Raw genomic sequence first — 22,118 nt, forward strand, 5'->3', positions numbered from 1 at the left:
CTGCTACATCTGCAGCCATCTTTGAAATGTTTTCCTGCATACAGAAAAGAACAGAAAACTTTTTTCACATTAAATATATTCATAATAGAAGTCAATTGACAGTTGCTGAATTCTGTCAGTAAATGTTTGTGCACAACTAGAGATGGAATCCAACACCAGGTATTGATATTGGGCCGATATGAGCAGAAAATGCTGGGTCGGATGTCAGTACTGTAACAAATCTAACCTGAAATAGCACACATTTACACTCTGATGTAATGTTGAGGGCCTACTTTTAGCCACTCATGTTACAAAAAGTGCTTCATTAAACGGAAATGTTTAGTAGTATCTGTGTTGGTCAATATTCAAGGTTTCAATATCAACATCAGCATTGGAATAGAAGTAGTGGTATCAAGCCATCTCTATATTATTATATTATTATCATATTATCTTATGTGATTATATTATTATTATAATTATATTATAACCATATATTGTTTTCACTTTCATAAATTCCTTACCCAAAGATATTTCTGAATACATATACAAATTTAGGAGCTACATTCTGATGCCCACAGACAAGAATCTGTATTATTTGCTAGCTTCTTACTCAAATTTTCTACTTCACCTTAAATGGTGCGCTGCATTCTGGTACCCACAGACTGGAACTCGTATTCGTATCCGCTGGCTACCTATTAAAATTTCTGTTCCACCTTAAATGGGGCAGCAGTTACATTCTGGTGCCCAAAAGACCAAAATTTGTATTCGTATTCACTAGTTTCTTGGTCAAATTTTCTGTTCCACCTTAAATGGTGTGACAGTTACACATTCTGGTGCCAACAGACTGCAACTTGCATTCAGTAGCTTGTTATTCACATTTTCTGTTCCACCTTAAATGATATGGCAGTTACATTCTGGTGCCCACAGACTGGAATTTGTACTTGCTAGCTTCTGAAAAAATGTTCTGTTCCTCCTTAAATGGTGCGACAGTTACATTCTGGTGCCCACAGATCGGAATTTGTACCTGCTAGTTTCTCGAAAAAAATCTGTTCCACCTTAAATGGTGTGGCAGTTACATTCTGGTGCCCACAGACTGTACTTTCATATTTGCTAGCTTCCTATTCAAATTTCCTCTTCCACCTTAAATAATGACAAGCAACTGACCACTGGCTTCTATCATAAGTGAGCGCTGACCCGACATGTTTTCTAAATACAGGGAAATGACATCAAAATTGTTGGCCACTGCAATCAGTGCTGTGATAGAGGTGCAGTAGACAGAGACTGGGTTGAATAATACTGCATTTAAATGAATACTGATACCCACATCTAAACAATCAAGATCTGATTAGAGGTCACCATGGCAACCTTATCTCCTTACTATTATTCCTCGATGACAGTTAAAGGTGAAACAGCTCTAGGCTTTGTGTTCACACCAATACTTTCAGCAAAGTGCACTACTCAGACAGCACTGCGGCTGATTACACACAGCCATAGGGCAAGACATGCAAAAGTCAGAGAGGGAGTCCAGATGTGTCCATATGCTTCTCGCCATGCAGTATATGAATCTCATAAATCATCATCTGGATCTCTATCATGTCCTCTCTGCTGATTCAGCACACACTGTTTACACTCCATTAATGACAGCAACATTATCCTCAGATGTAAATCAAAGGAAGGGACAAGCCCACTGCTTCTACTCCAAGGCTCCAGTAAACCCATGACATTAAAACATGAAAAATCACAAGAGGAAAAAAGGCCAGAGGCTAATGCTAAAGCTTATCCACTGCAATATGACAGGAAATGCTGGCTTGAACCCAAGGTGTGGCTGTGATGGCCATCCAGCTGAATGGTACCACTTAAGGATGGGCGATATGGCAAAGAAATACACTGACCGGCCACTTCTTTAAGTGCACTTCCTTGTTTCTACACTCATTGTCCATTTTTTCAGCTACATTTACCATATAGGAGCACCTAGCAGATCTAGAATGCAAGACTATAGTCCATCTGTTTCTCTGCATACTTTTTAGCCCTCATTTACCCTGTTCTTCAATGGTCAGGACCCCCACAGGACCACCACAGAGCATGTATCATTTGGGTGGTGGATCATTCTCAGCACTGCAGTGACACCAACATGGTGGTGGTGGTGTGTTAGCATGTGTTGCACTGGTATAAGTATCCAAACAGTGATTTCGCTATCCTGGAACGGTTAACCGAGTACTCGAGTGTCCGCGCACATCCCTACTTTATATCAGGCCAGACTTCCGGTCTGCTCAGGCCATGAGATATTCAGGAAGCCAACAGGCTAATGACAGTCTCAAAAAATCCAGACTGGTTTGCTTCATTGATGGTGTGAGAAAATGCATTTATTCGGTATTTTATTTTTTTTTCTGATGTCTATATAGAAGCTATATGAAAAATGCCCAGATTTTGGTTTTAAACACACATTTCCTGGCCCTAGAATGAGCTGTTTTTTTGTGGAGCTCATGAATAATCTGATAAGCTCTGCTCTGATTGGCTAATTTACAGTGTGGCACTGAAGCAGCATGTCGAAATAGACATAGGAAGGAAAATAAAATGAACCTCCGTGTAAATAGGTTAGGTCATCATACTGTTTAGTTAGCCATGCTAGTTACTTGGAGCTTGCTAAAAGCTAAAGTTACCTACCATAGCTACTTCCGATCTCGACAACAAAACAAAGTAAATTAAAGTTGCTATCTTACTATGAAACTTCACTTTAAGATAACCTGGCATCAACTGCAAAAAGTGATAAAATCACACTGCATGGCTGCTAATTATAGGTTGCTGTTGAGGTTGTGATGCTAAGGTGGAGCTGCCACTCTCTTCAGTCTCTTCAGTGTGAAATGCTGAGCGACGCTGCTCGATATTGCCCAGTGTCTGAGAAACTGTCCTGAGAGAAATGTGCAGAGCAAAATAACAACTTTAAATTAAAGTTGTCCAGGATCCTGTAAAAGATGTGGGAGCTGAAGTTAGCTTCATATTCGCCTCCATAAACATAGATTTATCAGTCTGCTCAGGCTTTAGCAGAGCTCGGTAACATCTTGTTTTGCGAATTTTCAGTTCAACTTAAACGGTGCTGCATTTACATTGTGGTGTCATGCATGCGGCTCCCTCTACGGAGGAAACGGACATCATCTCCCAGAATTCTCTGGGAGATCATGTGACTGAGCAGCCGCACTCGGAATCCGACTCTGACGAGAACTCCATTTCCCAGGATACAATGGAGTCTCATGTGACTTCGGACTCTCACAGGCGCTCCTATCAGCGCTCACAATCCCCTGAGTTTTGACTGCTTGCACCTGTGTTGATGATCGTATGACAGGTAGTTTAGAGTAGATAAGCCCGGGCTTTAGTTAGAATCACTGCGAGGTATTGTTTCTCTGAGACTACTGAGCGTTTTTCATCCTGATCTGATTGTTTACCGTGTTTGACCTTTTGTTTCGTTTGACTCCGTTTTTGCCTCTTGCCTATTCCTTTGGTACTTTTGCTTGTGTGTATGATCTGTGTTTTGACTTTTGGAGTGTTTTTTGACTATGGTCTCTGTTTTTCCCTTTTGACTACGGCTGCTTGGTTTATATTAAACCACCTGCACTCACCATCCGCACACGTCTGATTTTCTGTCCAAGCGTTACATGTGGCGCCTTTACAAGCTGAAGCATTTAAGGTGGAACGAAACATTTGATTAAGAAGTTGGAAGCCAACTTCAGACCTTGGTTGGGCCTTCAGAAAGAATGTGGTCTTTGGGAAGGGCATAAATAGTGCCAACATCCCCTTCACAGCCTGGAACCGTACATTTCTGCACATAGTATGCCACTTTCTTGGTGTTGCTCTGTTGTCGGATGTACATTTTGTGGGTATAAATATTTATACTTATAAATACTTATATTGAAGACTCAGGACTTTAGAATTGGCCCATTTTAGTGCTATCTTTTACAAATGCAGGATTTGTATTTGAAGCAGGAGACAACATTGTTTGAGGTTCACAGTATGTCAGTTCCATGTACCATGTTCTCCTTATTCAACTATACCAATGTAAATACAGTCTTCCATTCTATGGTACCTCTAAATTGAGAAAACACAAAACCAGCCAATATTCTCCAATACAGCAGGTCTTAACCCCGCAATAGCGCTTGTTAATCATGCATTAACCCTCTATAAGCTTCAAGTTTCCATAAAAGAAAAGGTTTCTATGGAATTTCTACATCAAGACACAGAAAATCTCACATATTAAAATCCATGAGAGTAGGAAGCATTTGGTGAGCATTACAGCACTTTTATCCACAGAACTGGAGTGATCCAGAGCCCTATCAGCGGGACTGGGAAGCATCAGCTCATCTGGAAATGCAATATTTACATTACCTCGGCTCAAACTGAAAAATGCGCTAGCAAGACCATTCCAGCCAATAATTTATTATGGAGGTGACCTTATACTACGATAGCTTAGCGATGGTAATGATATAACCGTATGATATTCTACGAACTAAAGATGGCATAAAAAAGAGATGCAGTACTCTCCCAGCTTTCTTTCATTACAATCATTTGCGTGATCAAAGAAAATCCGGCTTTCTGGTTTCACTCTGTCTCTAATATGCTCTCCATGGAGAGAGATTGTGGTTGAAGATTACCATGCGGGACACTTCTCACAGAGTGAGATACATTAGCTGCACCTGAATGCAACTTTACACTTATAGATGATGGTGTCTGAGAGCCCAATCATCCAGTGAAAATGAGTTAACCATAAGAACATGCCAGAAAATATATTGGTACCTTATGGGCTGAGGCCTAGCCTGAGGACTAATAAACTAAAGTGTAAGTCTAAATGTAAACAACGCTAACCTTCTGCTTACCTCATTAGCCATCATGAAAATCTTTAATACTATAGCCAGTACAGTAGGCCTTAACCCATTTCTAGAGCTATAGAGATTGTACCCTAAAGAAAAATGCTAAAAACTAGTCACATATGTACACAACAGTTAATTGTACATATTTCTGTAGATAGCTTAGTCTTTGTAATGTTGCTAAGCTCGGTTAGTCTTGCTAATAACTAGACACAACTAGACCAGCACTTTAGACTCAGTCTCAGCCTATCAGCAGAGCGTCCGGTGCTTTTTACTGCAATGTGGCCAAGAACCGACTGAGAAAAAGGCTGTTTGACTGACATGCAAATGACCAATCACAGCCCACTGTTTAGACTGAGCTCTGATAAAGCCTGAGCAGACTGATAAATCAATGTGGAGATCAGCTGCGTGAATGTGCTGAAATCTGTATCAGTCTACTCAGGCTTTAGCAGAGCTCAGAATCACTAAGATTAATAACTGATAATCGCATTGATTTATCAGTCTACTCAGGCTTTAGCAGAACTCAGTAACACTGAGATTAATAACCGATCACATTGATTTATCAGTCTACTCAGGCTTTAGCAGAGCTCAATAACGCTGAGATTAATAACTGATCACATTGATTTATCAGTCTACTCAGGCTTTAGCAGAGCTCAGTAACACTGAGATTAATAACTGATCACATTGATTTATCAGTCTACTCAGGCTTTAGCAGAGCTCAGTAACGCTGAGATTAATAACCGATCACATTGATTTATCAGTCTACTCAGGCTTTAGCAGAGCTCAGTAACACTGAGATTAATAACTAATCATCACATTGATTTATCAGTCTACTCAGGCTTTAGCAGAGCTCAGTAACACTGAGATTAATAACTGATCACATTGATTTATCAGTCAACTCAGGCTTTAGCAGAGCTCAGTAACACTGAGATTAATAACTAATCATCACATTGATTTATCAGTCTACTCAGGCTTTAGCAGAGCTCAGTGACACTGAGATTAATAACTGATCACATTGATTTATCAGTCTACTCAGGCTTTAGCAGAGCTCAGTAACACTGAGATTAATAACTGATCACATTGATTTATCAGTCTACTCAGGCTTTAGCAGAGCTCAGTAACACTGAGATTAATAACTAATCATCACATTGATTTATCAGTCCACTCAGGCTTTAGCAGAGCTCAGTAACACTGAGATTAATAACTGATCACATTGATTTATCAGTCAACTCAGGCTTTAGCAGAGCTCAGTAACACTGAGATTAATAACTGATCACATTGATTTATCAGTCTACTCAGGCTTTAGCAGAGCTCAGTGACACTGAGATTAATAACTGATCACATTGATTTATCAGTCTACTCAGGCTTTAGCAGAGCTCAGTAACACTGAGATTAATAACTGATCACATTGATTTATCAGTCTACTCAGGCTTTAGCAGAGCTCAGTAAAGCTGAGATTAATAACCGATCATGACATTGATTTATCAGTCTACTCAGGCTTTAGCAGATGTAAATCAAATGTGATGAGCCAATGTGATGAGATGGAATTTTCAGTAAACATATTAACAGGCGAATTACACAAAGAAAACTGCCAACAAGTAATAGCGAGGAACAGTGAGAATGAAATAAATATTACAACAGCAGTGTTTATCCTATGTGCCTTATCAATGTGCATCCTAAATGTATTCTGAATATATTACTTTATTATGTATTGCAATGGAATATGTTACATTATTCAGCATTCAGCCATCAGTACTTTTTGCCCAACTCTGTATGCTTTTTAACCAGCAGGACAATGCATGATAACCAGGTAAACCAGCACCATACCAGCATAAACCAACATGATCTGAATTCATACTGGTCTAAGCTGGTCTGTGCTGTTGTTTCACATAACACTAAGCTGTCTACATAAATAACTACAATCAGCAAGGCTGTAGTCTAGTCTTAAGTAGTGAGTATAGGATTGGCTGCTAGCAAGACTAGCTTATTGAGAACTTAGCAACACAATAAACACTAACCTGGCTGCACAAATACCTACAGTAGTATACACGACTAGCAGTAGTGTAGTCTACTCTGAATAATTAATTCTTGAATTCTGTTCAGAATTTGGTTTTGGTGTTAATTATTTCTCTTTCTTGCATTACAATTTCATAATCAATGGTAGCAATGGCCAAACATATCATTTTGCTTTTTTAAATGAAGTATACCCAAATTCTCAAGGTGTTCTAGTAAGTATATGGTGTGTAGCTTCATATCACAAAGACTACACCTATGGCATTTAATACGATGTCTGATTTAGCAAGGGCTCTAGAACGGCTGTAATACTTTTTGTTCCACCAGGGCGGCTTTGCTTTTCTTTCACTACACAGCACGATTTTGTGTTTTCCCAGCCCTAAAACACCTGATTCAACATCAGCAAATCCCCAGACCTTTTTGTGAGTTGAGTCAGGTGTGCTAGAGCAAAGGAAAACACAAAAATGTACCGTGCTTTACAGCGAGGGATCCCAGAACTGGTTCCGAACGCCAACGCATGCTAAACGTGGCCCTTGATAACTTTTTATTTGGCCTGTCAGATGATATCAACCTCAAAAATAATGAGGCTTTTACACAGTCAACACTACCATAAACACAAGGCTCATGGATTTTCCCATTATTTTACAACCTTTGGCTTGGCACTTGACTACATTTTAGGTCCGCTGGGCATCCCTACCACCGCAGTTACTGCTCAAGCCTCCAGCTTCTAGCGGAAGCTCCATCCGGAGGTATGAAGGCAGTGCGGTTTGGCCCAGAACGGAGCATGAAACCTCAGTTATGCTCTTGAGCGCCCATCCCTCCGATCCATTACATCTGATCTGCGTCCAATTCTACTGACCTTGCCCATAGCAGCGTAGTGGTGAACAGGGGCCAGAACAACACCAGAGTGGAATCTGAGGAAGGACCAGGCCCAAGAAAACTGAGCTTATTTTTGCGGGGTTAAGGAATACGCTTGGCGAACGGGAAAAGGAATACTTCCTGCATTCCTAGCTTAAGAAGAACCAGAATAAACATAAAACGCAGCATTAACCAAAAGTCTCTGTAGTTTATACTGTTTTTTTTTAAGCTTCTAAAACTGTAAGTGTGTTCATCTACAAACAATATCGCCTTTCAAAGCCTCAAAGGTCGAGCATGTCGGTCTTGCTAAAACAATTGCAAAACAGATAAATGAAAGATGTATGCTGCTGCATACTTTGCATGCTCTTGTGTCCTCTATACTTAAAAGAGTCATGACATGGCAGAATCCCCCCACCCCCCAAAACCCCACCAGAACTGATCCATGTGTAAAGCATATGGCAGGCAAAGGCTACAGGCATGTGGCCTCCACATGGGAGGCACACTGTACTGCTTTTAGGAGTCAAACCACAGCTTTCTTAATGAGGAAGGGGATAGCCACTTTCTGCTACGGTTAGCATTTAGCCACATCTGCTGCTAGCACTACAATGACATTAACTTTGTTTACAACAACTTTACGATACGTAGGCCAACGTTTACTCATTAAGATAAGAGCTCTGACAGTTAAAAACACATTTAAACTCAATCATGAACCAAAAAAAGTGTTTTTTTCCCATAGTTAGCAAACAGTACGAGTGAACATTGTGGCTAATGCTGACATTACAGACTACTCGCTGCCTCGTGTTCAGCCAGGACCAGAACTAGGATCAGATCCACTTTGCTGGAAAGTGACCTACGTCACATAATGAATAAACTAACTGAGGAAAATTGACCAACCGTCATTTCTCATTCATTCATTCATTCATTCATTCATTTATTCATCTATCATTGCTCCTTGTTTACCCATTCATAATTGTTATGGATCTTTCCTATCACTCTATCTGCTATTACTGTTCCATTAACTGATTTGACTCGTTACCCTGTTTAATTAAATTTAATGAATCATTTGACTATTAACTTACATATTTGTTTTCATCCGAAAATATACATTGAAACTTTTACTAAATCACACTGATTTTATTTAATATACCTCTTTCTCTCTGTCTCTCTTTTTCTCCTTAGGATTTTAGTATTTGATTGCTGAAAAGCATACGTTAAACATATATGAGGTCATATACTTAGAGTCTGTGTATATTAGTAGTGGGCGGTATGAGCAAAGATTCACATCATGGTATAACTGAAATTACTGATGGTTTCTATATATGTGTATATATATATATATATATATATCATGGTATTGTGTGGATCATGGATTTTTTTCAAATAAACCCATTTTGAATGCTTAAGTAAACCTTTTTTGTAGATTAACAATGGCATATTATTCAAGATGTCCATTCACTTTTAGTAAGAACCATATTTAACAACTAAAGTAAATCTAAAATACTTTTATTGGACAAAATAGAAAAAACAGAAATGAACAATATATAGACAGTTGTCAGCATTGCTTTCTAACCCTAACGAGATACAGGTGAGTGTATGTAGAGCCCACAGTGGCTTCTCTAAGCATGGAAAAATGGTACGAAGCTGAAGTCACCTCCATATTCGCCAGCTTCTTGTTCAAATTTCTGGTGCCTGAATGTAACTGCTGCACCACTTAAGGTGGAACAGGAAAATCTGAAAAAGAAGCTGGCGAATAGGAAGCCAACTTCAGCTTTTACATTCGAAAGTCATCATGTCTCATATATGCATCTTGAGTGCCAGATGCTGCTAGAACTTAGGAAATATTACAGCCATTCACACTATCAGTTTTAGCTGAGAAGCTCCAGAGTCTCTCAGCTAATAGGTCGAGACCACGGCGTTGCCTGAAGCAGCTGGATGAGTGAGGAGCACTGCACATGGAAAGCCAGCTATACTCCATATTAGGCTAATGGCTTACAGTAAACCCCAAGAGACTGGCTTTCCCCCCTCCAGAAACTCTTTGCAATCTGACATTGCTCCTTTAACAATGAACTGGATTAATTTACCTCAGATTGCAGCTCACTACATGAGAGGTGAGGAAACCAGCGTGCTATGCACTGTTTTTACATCGCACGGTCTGAATTCATTTGCATACCTGTTCAATGGCAAGGACAAAACTAATACCTAATTTCAGCAGGTATACCGGATGAACCAGTATATCGCCCACTAGCAGTCTCTATCAAACCCCAGCTAACGGAAAAGACGGTGCTCGTACAGTTAACCACAGCCATACCCACCACTGAGGTCACCATGGTCAGGACTGCAGTAATTTTTCCAAGGTGTATATAATAAAAGACTGATAATTGCCTGAACATAACTCTACTTTGGTGCCGCAAAGATACTGTACAACGCCAAGATAACCGACTTTCTCATGTCATCTCTGGCGTCATTACTTTACCATGGGTGGAGTGAATGATCTTGTTATTAAACTTGTTACTCGTTACTAAAAAACCTTTACTCAACACAGTCGTTCTTTGATTATGTCAACAAACAGGACAGGCCAAGGCATCCGCCAAAACATGATACAGGTAACTGGAACTTTATTAGCAGACTGCTTGGTACAATGCCATTCATCCCCAGACATCGGGTGTGCCCAAATTCCTAGTGAGCTATCATGATACCGGCTAATTAGTTTCACATGAGAGAATTAACTAGCTGGATAGTGTAACGAGGCAGAACTGGCCAGACGTGTGCAGTTAAAATTAGTGAATAAGGCTTTACTTCTTAGAACATAATCCAACATCGTGGTCACAGAACAGGGAGAGGTCAAATTCAGGAATATCAGGAAAAACATAACAGGGACAGGAACCAGCAAACAGGGTACAAAACAGGCCAGACAAAAGGCAAAGTCGAAAATACAAAAGTGAAGTAAAATACATAGTAAGGCAAAGATAACAAGAATGACCGCTCAGTAGGTCAGTACCTCACACTGATCTAGTCTAAAGCTTGGACTTATATCCTAACTTGGTATGATCACATGATACAGAGAACAGGTGAAACAGATCAATATTTAGGTGAGGATAAGCAGTGATTGGTGGATGGTGGTGATCTCCCAGAAAGTTCTGGCAAATGGAGTTTGTAAGAGAGTCTGAGCCGGAGGGATGAGTGACAGCTAGTTAGCTAGCTAACACTGGATGGTGGAATTAATGTTCGCTACCTACATACATCCGATGTCAGGCTGATAAACATTCAACAAAAACCTCTTTTCTTTCAATTCAGTTTGTGTACAGGGTTGAAATGCTTGTTAAAATGAGGTACCCGTATATATTTTTATTTTCATTGCAAGACTATCCTATATATTAATATCAACTGAGCCTGTGTTTACCTTCTTTACTGACACAGATGAAAGTAAAAAGACTACATCAATCAAAGCTCAGCTTTGGGAAGGGAACAAATGAGGAGACTAAGAGAAAAGAGGGTGATGGAGATGAGAGAGGAAGAGCAGGTACTGCCCACTGAGCCCAGGACAGGATTAGTATTATGTCCTTGTGATGTTCAATACTGACCTGATCACATTCAAACAGTGCAGGCCTAATTACCACACAGATGCATGTTCTTTGGCTATTACAGTGGAAACTATAGGCTCAATTTAACAATGCAAACCTAGCATAATTACAGTGTCATAATATAGCATTATTTCATACATAGATTATTGTATGAAACACATTCTGTTTACGTTTCTATACTGTTTGAGACACATTTCTATAATTTAAATCCAAAACAATGCAAACTCAAGCACAAAGATGAATTATAGAAAGGGCAGATAATTTTACTAAATTAATTTTAATACATTTTGCCCCCAAACCCCCCTAGCAAGCTCAGTTTTTGGACACTGGTATTTTTAAAACACTGCACACAGCCATGCAGTTAACGAAACAATGTACCTGTTAATTTCTTAATTATGTTTGATGATACCCTGTCATCAATGTGCAGTATAACAGTGAACTCTCTCATGCTCAATCTGTTAATTACACTTATATATTTTCACATTTATATCATAGCTACAGTCATGTGAAAAAATGAAGAAACCTCATTAAATATTTAGTTCTTATATATGGCAATATGGATATATCAATATCTATAGGTAAAGGCTGATGTAATTGCATCACCTTTGCAGAAAAAATTTGACTTGTTATTATTTATTTAAAAAAAAATAGCTGGTATTCCCCCCTTTGGCTGATATAATCTCCATTAGACGTTTCCTATAACCATCTACCAATCTCTGACATTGACTGGGAGGAAGTCTTTCCCACTCCTCCATGCAGAATTCCTTCAGCTGTGTGATGTTTGAGGGGTTTCTTGCATGCACAGCCTGTTTGAAATCACCCCACAGCATCTCAATAGGATTAAGATCCAGGCTTTGAATATGCCTTACCAGAACTCTCCATTTCTTTCCTTTGAGCCATTCCTTGGTGGATTTACTGGAATGTTTTGGGTCATTGTCATGTTGCACGGTCCACCTCCACTTAAGCTTCAGTTTTCGGACAGATGGTCTTACATTTTCCTCAAGCACCCTCTGATACAATAAAGAATTCATAGGAGATTCTACAATGGAGAGTTTGCCAGACGCTGCTGCAGAGCAGCCCCAAAGCACTTCCACCTCCATGCTTCACAGTTGGTATAAAGGTTCTTGTGCTTTCTGTTACTGTGCCCAAAAAAATCAACTTTGGATCCCTTTGCCCAAAGCACATCGTTTCAGCAGTCCTGGTCTTTGTTGAGGTGTTCTCTGGCAAATTTTAGTCTTGCCTTAATGTTTTTTTTTGTTTGTTTGTTTGTTTTTAGCAGCAAGGGTTTCCTCCTTGCACACCTCACATGAAAATAAAACTTGTTGGGTCTCTTTCTGATGCTAGATGCATGTTCTTTGACATCAACTGTGGCGAGAGCTACTTGTGGGTCATTTTAGGATCGTTAGAGACTTCTTTAGCATCTTGGGGTCTACTCTCGGGCTGAACTTTCTACGACGGCCTGACCTGGCTGTGTTGGCGGTTGCTTTAAATGATCTCCACTTGTAAGTTACTTTCTGTACAGTGAAATGGCTGATTTCGAATCGTTTGAGATCTTTTTAAATCCCTTCCCAGACCCATATGCATCCACAGCCTTTTTTCTGAAGGCCTTAGAGAGCTCTCTGGAACTCGCCATTGGTGATGCCACTCACTTCAACAATCAAGAGCAAATCAAACTAAATATCTGAGGTATAAATAAGACATCTGGGTTAGTTAAGCTCCCAAAATTTGGTTAAAGACTTTAGTAATCAGAGTCTGATGTGTCAGTTGTGTGTATACATTGTCGTCTCTCGTCTCATTATACATATATATCAACGTCGCATTATAGTGCAGTATGACACATTCTGTTTGTAGCAAAGCATCAAAAAATTCACATGAATAAAAAGACAAATAATTTTGCATAACGTCATTGTTCACATCACATATATGCTGCTTAAAATTTCAGCTCCCCCAACCTAAAACACCTTCCTGCATCCCTGTAGTTGGTCATGGGTGTGCGGCACCCACTGCATCCACTGAAGCTCCTATTGTAGGCTGAACCATTGTGGATACAGTAGGTTAGTAGGTAAGTTTCATTTAATTTGATCTGAATATCCAGACTTGCTGTAACCTGCCATACTCTGTCAAGGACCGGTGCCATGCAGTATTCTGTGATATGAAACCCAACAGGAAAAAGCAAGCACTTTTCTCTCAGATGGAAAAGGTACCGAAGCACAAACTCCATCTTCAGAATGTTTCTCTGTTAGTTATTTCAATATTGTAGATCAAGCCTAACACTTAAAAAGACAAGTATACCCTCCATTCCGAATTCAAGGGTGAGAAAGTCAAGTCAAAGTGTATTTATATAGTGCTTTTTACAACAGGTGTTGCCGCAAAGCAGCTTTACAGAAAAATCCGGGTCCGAGCCCCCATGAGCGTCGCCAATGACGACAGTGGCAAAGAACAAGAACAAGAGGAAGAAACTTTGAGAGGAACCAAGATTCAGAAGAGGAACCCATCCTCCTCTGGTCGACACCGGATAGCAAACCATAACAAAAGTCCAATATGAACAGAGAATAAGATTTTAACGTTAGTATTAAATATTAAAATGCAGAAAAGGGGAAAAACAGGTGAAGTAATGGTTATGATTAAATGAGCCTCAATTCCATTCTAAACTAACTCAAAGGTTCCTAACATTCAGTGATGTTGAGGTCTGGACTCTGGGGTGGTCAGTCCATTGTTCAGCTTCTTTGTTTGGTGTGTCCATCTCCTTTTCTCAGTGAGGTTCTTCTTGACAGCTACACATCCTTTCAGACCCACAGCGCTGAGTCGTCTTCTCACAGTGGAAGGATGGACAGAAACACCTGTGGATGTTTTCAGATCTGAAGCAGCTTGATTTTCTCCTCTCTCTCAGAGATGAAAGCTTTAAGTGCTGTTTATCTGATGGGGGCAGCTTTGGTGTCTACCAGGTCTTGCATGGTTGATAAGAGTCCAATTTTGTCTACACCTTTTAATCATATTGGAACTCCAGTGAATAACTTGTGGCTGTTCTGACTGGAAATAAAAATATGGAGGGTGGTTGTAGGTTGTAGGTTGTAAGAAGAGGGTTTTTCACACTATCACATCTCCTTCAGTGTTTACAGTTCTTTAAAAAATCTTTAAGGAACCAATAGCGGTTCTACTCATCGCTCACCATATAGGCACTCCATATTTAAGGCAGTGTAGAGCCTCTGTCCATCAGCCAACAAGAAAACTTTCCCCTCACATTTCTCCGCTGTAACTTAAGAAATGGAACACACTGGGAATAAAACCAAAACAGTGGGCCGAGCACATCGCCGCCAATAGAAACATAAGCTGTTAGGAACTACTGGAAAGTGGTAAATCTGCCCTTCCCTCTGAATACATGACGTTTCCCACAGAGCCGGTCATGACGTGCATTTATGCGCCCAGCTTAAGCAGCCGTCCACTGCAGCAGGGGGATGATTTAGCGGCAATGCATTTCATTAGGCTTCTGGGGCCTGACGTCAGCAGCGAGGAGACCTCCTCTCTCTGGAAGGATGGATCAGTTCGTTAGCGCTCCGGCCACGGTAACGAGCCCTCGTAAGCTCCGCAGGGCATGCTCTGAGGCGCGAGGCCAAGGCTACCACCACACCATAAAAACACACAGCTAGTAAAACCCGGCTAAAATAGCCAGCGTGCTGTTGATCCTACGGCTATTACTGGAGTCGGGTTCCCCAAAGCTCAGACAGAAACCACACAGCGAGTTTGTTTAAGCCCAAAAAGGTCATTCCTAATGTGCCATGTAGCTCAGAATGAAGGAGATGGGATATTTTTACAAAGCAGGATTTCTCAGTTAGTCAGATAACTTAAGTTAAACTTGCCCAATAGGGGAAAATGTTAGGGACAACTTAAAGTGATGGTTGGACCAAACATTACAATTAAAAAATACACTTGCTATGTTTTTTCACACTGTATGACATGGTGTTGTCTAAAAGTGGAGGAAAAAGTATGTTAGCATAGCTAAAAGTAGTAGCTGCTGCAGGCCAGAAGCCAGAATCATATTCATATTCAGATTTTGGCCATGTTTTGGGCTGATTTTATAGATAATAGTGTCATATGGTGCCATATAAACAAGTCTATATGACGCTGTTTAACACGATGCAGTTTAAAGCAAGTTAAAAGCAATGCAAAAGAGTGGTTGAGTTTTTATAACATGATTACTACTAGAGACAGGCAATATGGCAAAAATATAACACTGCGGCACTTTAATTTATACACAATATGCACCACAATAATTAGTTTTTCTGAGGTTTATTAGATTGGAATAGACAAAAGCACCAGTTGTGCCAAAAAACTATGAATACAATGAATTCTATTAAGGTTTCATATGCTGCACTGCAGTATGAATCAGGTCTTACTGTGTTCGCTTAGCAATGAAATATGCAGTTCTTTAAGTACTGATGATATTCACAATGCATAGAAAAGCATCATGTGACAAATTGTCATCATAACAATAAATATCATTATCAAAATATCAACATTACCCACTCCTATTAGCTAAAACGGCCTCATAGCTCCAGTGCAAAACTAAAAAAGCAAGCTTTGGACACCAAACATGTCTTGGCTGATTGAATACACTTGGGGAAAAGGGGAAAATTGTGTATGTTTGGCCAATAATTACTTTGGCCACTTACAAAGTCAAGGGTGCCCAGTAGGAGAAGAGATGAGAGGCATAATTAGGCAATCCTCACTTTTGGCTTACATTTTCCAGGGAAACACTGCTTTGTGAAATACCCACTCTGTTTTCTGATTCGCTGTCCCAAAGATAATTAAGTAAACAGGGTAGATATGATCCCACATTAGCTCTCAAAAAAAATTTTTATATACATATATATATATATATATATATATATATATATATATATATATATGTACATATATATAATGCTGTCAAAGCATTACTCAAAGCATTGCTCTTTTTAATGAGGCAAGGTTTAAAAAAATCGATGTGCTGCTGCCATTTGGGTGGCCATGCCGTGTTGGCAGGGAAGGCCAGCAGTGACAGCTTAACGACACTGAGGGGTCAAACTGTTTCAGGACCCATCTGTTAAAAGGAAACAGCAAGCTGAGTGACATCACATCCAGGGGGTTGGGGGGGGAGCTAACAGACCATCCCAAGGAAAAATAGGTCTAATAATACAAGAATATTCAGCTTGTGTAATCTCCATAGGTAAGCACTGAAAAGTAGAATGGGGTGCCCCGGGGCAGCCGCACATGAGCCTAAGGTCACCATGCCCAGTGTCAGCTAGAGGGGTAAAAAGCCCACCAGCACTGGGCTGTGGAGCAGTGGGACTGCGTTCTCTGGATCGATGGAGCTCCATCTAATACCTCTGGGATGAGTTTGTGATCCAGAACTGATCATCCAACATCAGTACCTGACCTCACTAATGCTCTTGTGGTGGCCATCAAATCCTCACAGCAATCACTCACTGTTAGGTTGGAAACACCTAACAAAAGACTATTCAATCAGAATGTTTTTCTCTGTGGTATCTAGGCAGATACAGCCAAGCTAGCTCACCCATTGGTTAGAATTTAGGACAAGTCAGATTAACCACCAACATAATTAGGAACTGACAGAGAAATCAATCAATCATGTTTAGATTTCATGAGAAAAAACATCACTTTAGGCATTATGGAAGTTCTAGATATGTCAATGACTGTGAATCCAAGCTGTAGTCTAACCCGGTTTCAGTTACTTGTTAGGAATGTAAAACAGACACTGTAAAACTGCTACAAGCTCAAATATATGTTATGTATGTCTGATAAAAGCTTCAATTTAATCATATGAAATGTCTTTGCAAGCTTAGAATGTCCTTGTTTAATGAAGAACAGCCAAAAAATGTTCATGTGAATCACTGTTAGCTTCGCACTAACATACTACTGGAAATCCCATAGAAGCGTTTTAACAATTATGGACAAACAGAGGGCCTAGCTCTAATAGCCATGGTTCACAACCATATATTTCAAATGTACATCTCCAGTAAAGTCCCCTCAACTCAAACAAATGAGATTTACCACTCAAACCAGTCAAAACTGGAGACAAAATCGAATCCCAAACCACCAGACAAGTTTCCTAGACATTTTAAACCCAGCTTTAGACTAGATTTACAAACAAGACTCTTCACTGACAGTGTAATCCAAGTCTATGCTTAGACTAGGTCTTACTCTCTAGTTGCAGTAGACCTGTAATTGATCTGTGGTCTGTGAGCCAAACATAAGATCTCCACCATCCCAGATTTTCCCAGCCCACCACAATTATGTTTTTGTGACATTCACTTCTAGAGTAGCAAACAAGACCCCAAGTATTCAGTCCAGTGCTAGCTCTTAGTTCTTAGGCTAGATCCTAATTTTTACCCCCTACGAAAATGAAATATGTTTTCAATAAATTTAAAAATAGAAAAACGGCACACATTGCCATTCTTTTTCAATGTAGTATATTTTTGTATGGGATACCCACAAAAATGGACTGTTGATCTGCGGCCCATAAACTAACCACAAGATCACCACCATCCTAGAATGTTCACATGGCCGCAGTTTTGTTTTCCACATGAATTCAACCTAGTTCCGGACTAGACCTCTCACTGACAGTGTAATTCGGTCCAGGACCTTACTTCAGCTCGCTCTGGGAGCTCACCTGTGGCCAGGGCTTGACCAGTATCCGTGTGTGGAGGCAGAGCAGCAGCAGAAGGACCAGAGCCGACAGCATTGCAGAAGAGCAGCAAAAGAAACGGCAGAAAACCAGCTATCCAGACTGTTCCAGCGTCCTCCTCAGCTTTCTCTGAGTGTCGATCACTCAGTCACTCACTCACTCACTCGCTCGCTCCTCCACTTAGTGCAGCACACATTCAGACAAGTCCAGGAGCCGCCCCGTCCCTCAGCCAGCGTCTCTACCACTGCCAAAAACACTGAGAGAGCACAAGAGGGGGAATGGAGAGAGGAGGTACAGCTGGAGGAATGAGGGGAGGGGGGAGGGGGCTAAGTGAGAGAGAGAGAGAGAGAGAGAGAGAGAGAGAGAGAGAGAGAGAGAGAAGGAGAGAGAAACAAACGGGAGAAAGACTGTGAAGGGGAGAGAGACAGCAAGAGGGGCTTAAAGAAAGAAAGAAAGAAAGAAAGAAAGAAAGAAAGGGGAGAGAGAGTGTGTGGGTGAAAGAGAGAGAGAGAGAGAGAGAGAGAGAGAGAGAGAGAGAGAGAGAGAAAGAGAAAATGGGGAAAGAAAAACAGAAAGAGATAGAAACAGAGAGATGAAGAGAGAACGAGAAAATGGAGAGTAACAGAGAAAGAAAGGTGAGAGAGTGAGAAGGATGGAAAAAGAGAGGCGTGAATCTGTATGTGAAAGATTGTAAGAATGCAAGGCAGAATAAGAGTGTGAAGGAGAGAGAGAGAGAGAGAGAGAGAGAGAGAGAGTAAGAAAAGAAAAACAGAAGAGAAAGTTTATGTGAGCAAGAGTGGAAGAGAGAATGAGAAAGAGAGGAGAGAGGAGAGAGGGAGACAGAAAGAGGGGAGAGATGGGAGAGAGAAATAGTGAGTGAGACAGAAAAAAAGAGGAGAGAAAGAGGGAGACAGGGAGAGCAAGAGGAGAGAGCAAGAGGGAGAGAGACAGAAATGAGAAAGAGAGAGAGAAACCGAGGGAGAGAGAGGAGAGAGACAGAAAGAGTGAGACAGAGAAAAAGAGGAGAGGAGATAGAGAGAGAGAGAGAGAGAGAGAGAGATACAGAGAGTTAGGAGAGAGACGAGAACAAGAAGCAGAGAGACAGAGAGGAGAGAGAGCAAAACCGAGGAAGAGAGAGGAAAGAGTGAGTGAGACAGAGAAAGAGAGGAGAGAGAAGAGACAGGGAGAGCGAGAGAAGAGAGAGGGAGAGAAAGAGAAACCGAGAGAGGGGAGAGAGAAACAGAGTGAGTGAGACAGAGAAAGAGAGAAGAGAGAGAGACAGAGAGAGAAAGAAAAACAGAGAGAAGAGAGACAGACAGAGAGAGAGGTGAGAGTGAGTGAGTGAGTGAGTGAGAGAGAAAGAGAGAAAAGAGAGGGAGTGAATGAGAGAATAGAAAAAGTGAGAAAGAGGAGGGAGTGAGCAGGTATGTGTCTCTGAGAGGAAAGAGGATGAAGGGAAGGGAAGGAAGAGAGCAGAGCAGGTGGTAAATCTGCTTTCGAGAGGAAATCAGCAAATCGGAGAGGAAGTGTGAGCTGTGTGTCCTTCAGGAAAAGGACAGAAGAACTGAGGAAGAGGAGAGAACAGGCTGTGAAGGGATAGAGGGAAGAGAAACAGGACGAGAGGAAGGAGGAGGAAGCGCCTTCACGCCTAACTCAGCACTGAGGAACACACAGACCTACTAACACCATTCAGCTGAGCTTCAGAGACAAACAGCAGCTCTGTTAGCATGAAGCCCTGAACTCTTTACTCATTTCTACACAACCATTTTCCAACCTATCCGTATCTTTGGAATTAAACAGGCTGCTCCTGTGACTGTGTCTGTTACCCTGTTAACAGGAGATCACGAGTTTGATCCCCTGGTGATGCTACAGCCACCCGTGGCTGGGAGTCCAAGACAGCACAATAGGCCTCGCTCTCTGGATGGGAGGGATGGCCCCCTCCATCACTGACGTAACAGAAATGGCGGCTGGCGCTTTCCTCCGAGCGCGTTTGGTTGTCCAGTTATGTTGCATTAGCGGCAGTTCGAAAAGATGCCGTGACGCTTCACAGGTCTTGCAGGAAGCCTGTGCTGGCCTTCACACTCCTAGTGCCGGTGGTATCATGCGATTGGGGGAGTCCTAACTAGTGGGTGGACTAAACTGGGGGCAAAAATCGTCAAAAAAAAAAACCTGATATATTTAATTGACCTCTTATCTGATTGGATGCTGGCTGAAATGCTAAACATATTAGCTACGTAGCCACTTAAAGCATTTTTTAATACATATTTTTAACGATTCAAAAAAGTTTGTATCTTGAATACTGATATATGACTGATATCTGTTTATAAATATTGCGTAACTTTTTGCTTTTTCTGTAAATGTTTTCTGAAAAAAATTGTGAGTAAATGACCCGAAAAGCTACATTGGAAATGTCTTTTTTTTCCAGGAAAAACTAAAATATAAAATAAATAAATATAAATACAAAAAATAAAATATAAAATAAATTCAAATTAAATTTAAAAATAAAAATAATACAATAAAAATAAAATAATACAGAATAAAAAATAAAATTAAATAAAAGCAGAACTTCCTTATCAGTAGGTTATGGGGTACTCATAGAAGGCAAACAGGTTGCAACATACATGAAATCCAAATGAATGAATCAAACTTTTAAAAGTATTTTTATAAACAAAAACATATGCAACAACAGGTTTTAAACAGCTATGATATTACAGAAGGATTTTAGCGCAAAAAGGCAGTTTAGTGGAAACAAGCTATTCAGCAGCAGAACCTTTATACGCATTTTCATTCCGCAATTTGCAAAGAAAGTCAATGGAAATGTAGCTAGTAGGGGTGTGGGAAAAACTCGATTCTTAGATGCATCGCAATGCGGACGTGAACGATTCTGAATCGATTCACAAATGTCAAAAATTGAGTTTCTAAATATTTAATTTATAACGTAATGTTAATGGAACGCAAAAGGCGGAACTGGAAGTGGGTAAGTGCAGCGCCCGGACAGTCTGAGGCGGCACATAACAAAAACACTACTGGATGAGCGAGAAATCCGACCGGCTCCCTCTGCATTAAAGCCAGGTTAGATCAGGAGTCACAGCACAAATGATAAGAAGAGACATTTTGCCTTCAACCCACCTTGGGAGCCACAACATATAATGTCCAGTATGTGTTAATGTCGTAGTATGGGCTAAAAATATAAATGAGAGCGCAGATTTACTCCGCTCTGCTTTAAGCTTTAGCTACTGCCGCTTTCCTCCCGTCTCCGCCAGGACACCTTTCCTCAAAACTAGAAGAGTTTCTTGTAAAATGTCTCAGCGTCCGGCTGTTTTACGAGGCTGAAGTCGCTTCTCATTCGCTTCTCGTTCTAATTTTCCCGTTCCACCTTAAATTCTGCCTTAGGCGCCGAATGTAACTGCTGCACCATTTAAGGTGGAACGGGAAAATTCGAAAGAGAAGTGAGCTCATTTTCACAACTTTTTTTTAACTCTCGTTGCAGATTTAACCAACCGCGCTGCTTATAAATGCGAATAAGTCCTCCAAATGTTCGTCTTAATCTCTGTTTTTTCGTTCGCTACTGGCGAGGTCAGACCTCGGGGCTATGTGACCTGCTGTCTGCTGTCTGTTCTCGGTCGTTGAGAACCAGGGCTATGCTACACACTTTGGAGCCAAGATTCAGCGTCCAGTCTCGAAGTCCCCCACCCCCACCCTCTACAACGAGACCAAAACCGAAGTTATAAGATCACTAAAGAAAACGGGAAAAATGGCTGAAACGTGCTGCGTGGACACCCATCACCACTGGACCTTATTTCAGGGTAACAGCGCATTTTATCGCAGATGAGCGGCAGCAGCGTCTCTGAATGAGAGCCTTCTAGTTCACTTGCCACATCACTTCCATTTGATTTATTAATAAAAGATATTTTAGATATTTAAAGCAAAGTATTTGTAATAATCCGTAATGCATTTACATTCTGGATCATTACAAATACTTTGCTTTAAAACTACCGAGTCCTCAGACAGTAGGAAGATAGAAATCCTGTTTAGAGAAAAAAGCATCGATAATCGTTTTATAATCGCTTCGTGGCCCTCCGAATCGTAATCGAATCAAATCGTGAGGTGCCTAAAGATTCCCACCCCTAGTAGCTAGATTGAAAT

The 22,118-nt window shown here is 40.7% G+C and overlaps 1 protein-coding gene across 2 annotated transcripts in view; it reads right to left on the reverse strand.

Annotated features, from left to right (window-relative positions):
* LOC118818095 (thrombospondin type-1 domain-containing protein 4-like) overlaps positions 1-22,118 on the reverse strand; it is a 99,719-nt gene that overhangs the window by 23,878 nt on the left and 53,723 nt on the right. Inside the window, exon 1 of one of the 2 annotated variants that reach the window (XM_036585220.1) lies at positions 17,958-18,288. The exons of the other annotated variant lie outside the window; for it this stretch is intronic. Coding sequence (XP_036441113.1) covers positions 17,958-18,029 — 72 coding nt within the window. The 5' untranslated portion in view covers positions 18,030-18,288. Of the gene's footprint in view, positions 1-17,957; positions 18,289-22,118 lie in introns of those variants that run through there. 2 annotated transcript variants of the gene reach the window in all.

Source organism: Colossoma macropomum, unplaced genomic scaffold (assembly GCF_904425465.1).
Source record: "Colossoma macropomum unplaced genomic scaffold, Colossoma_macropomum, whole genome shotgun sequence".
NCBI classification, from domain to species: Eukaryota; Metazoa; Chordata; class Actinopteri; order Characiformes; family Serrasalmidae; genus Colossoma; species Colossoma macropomum.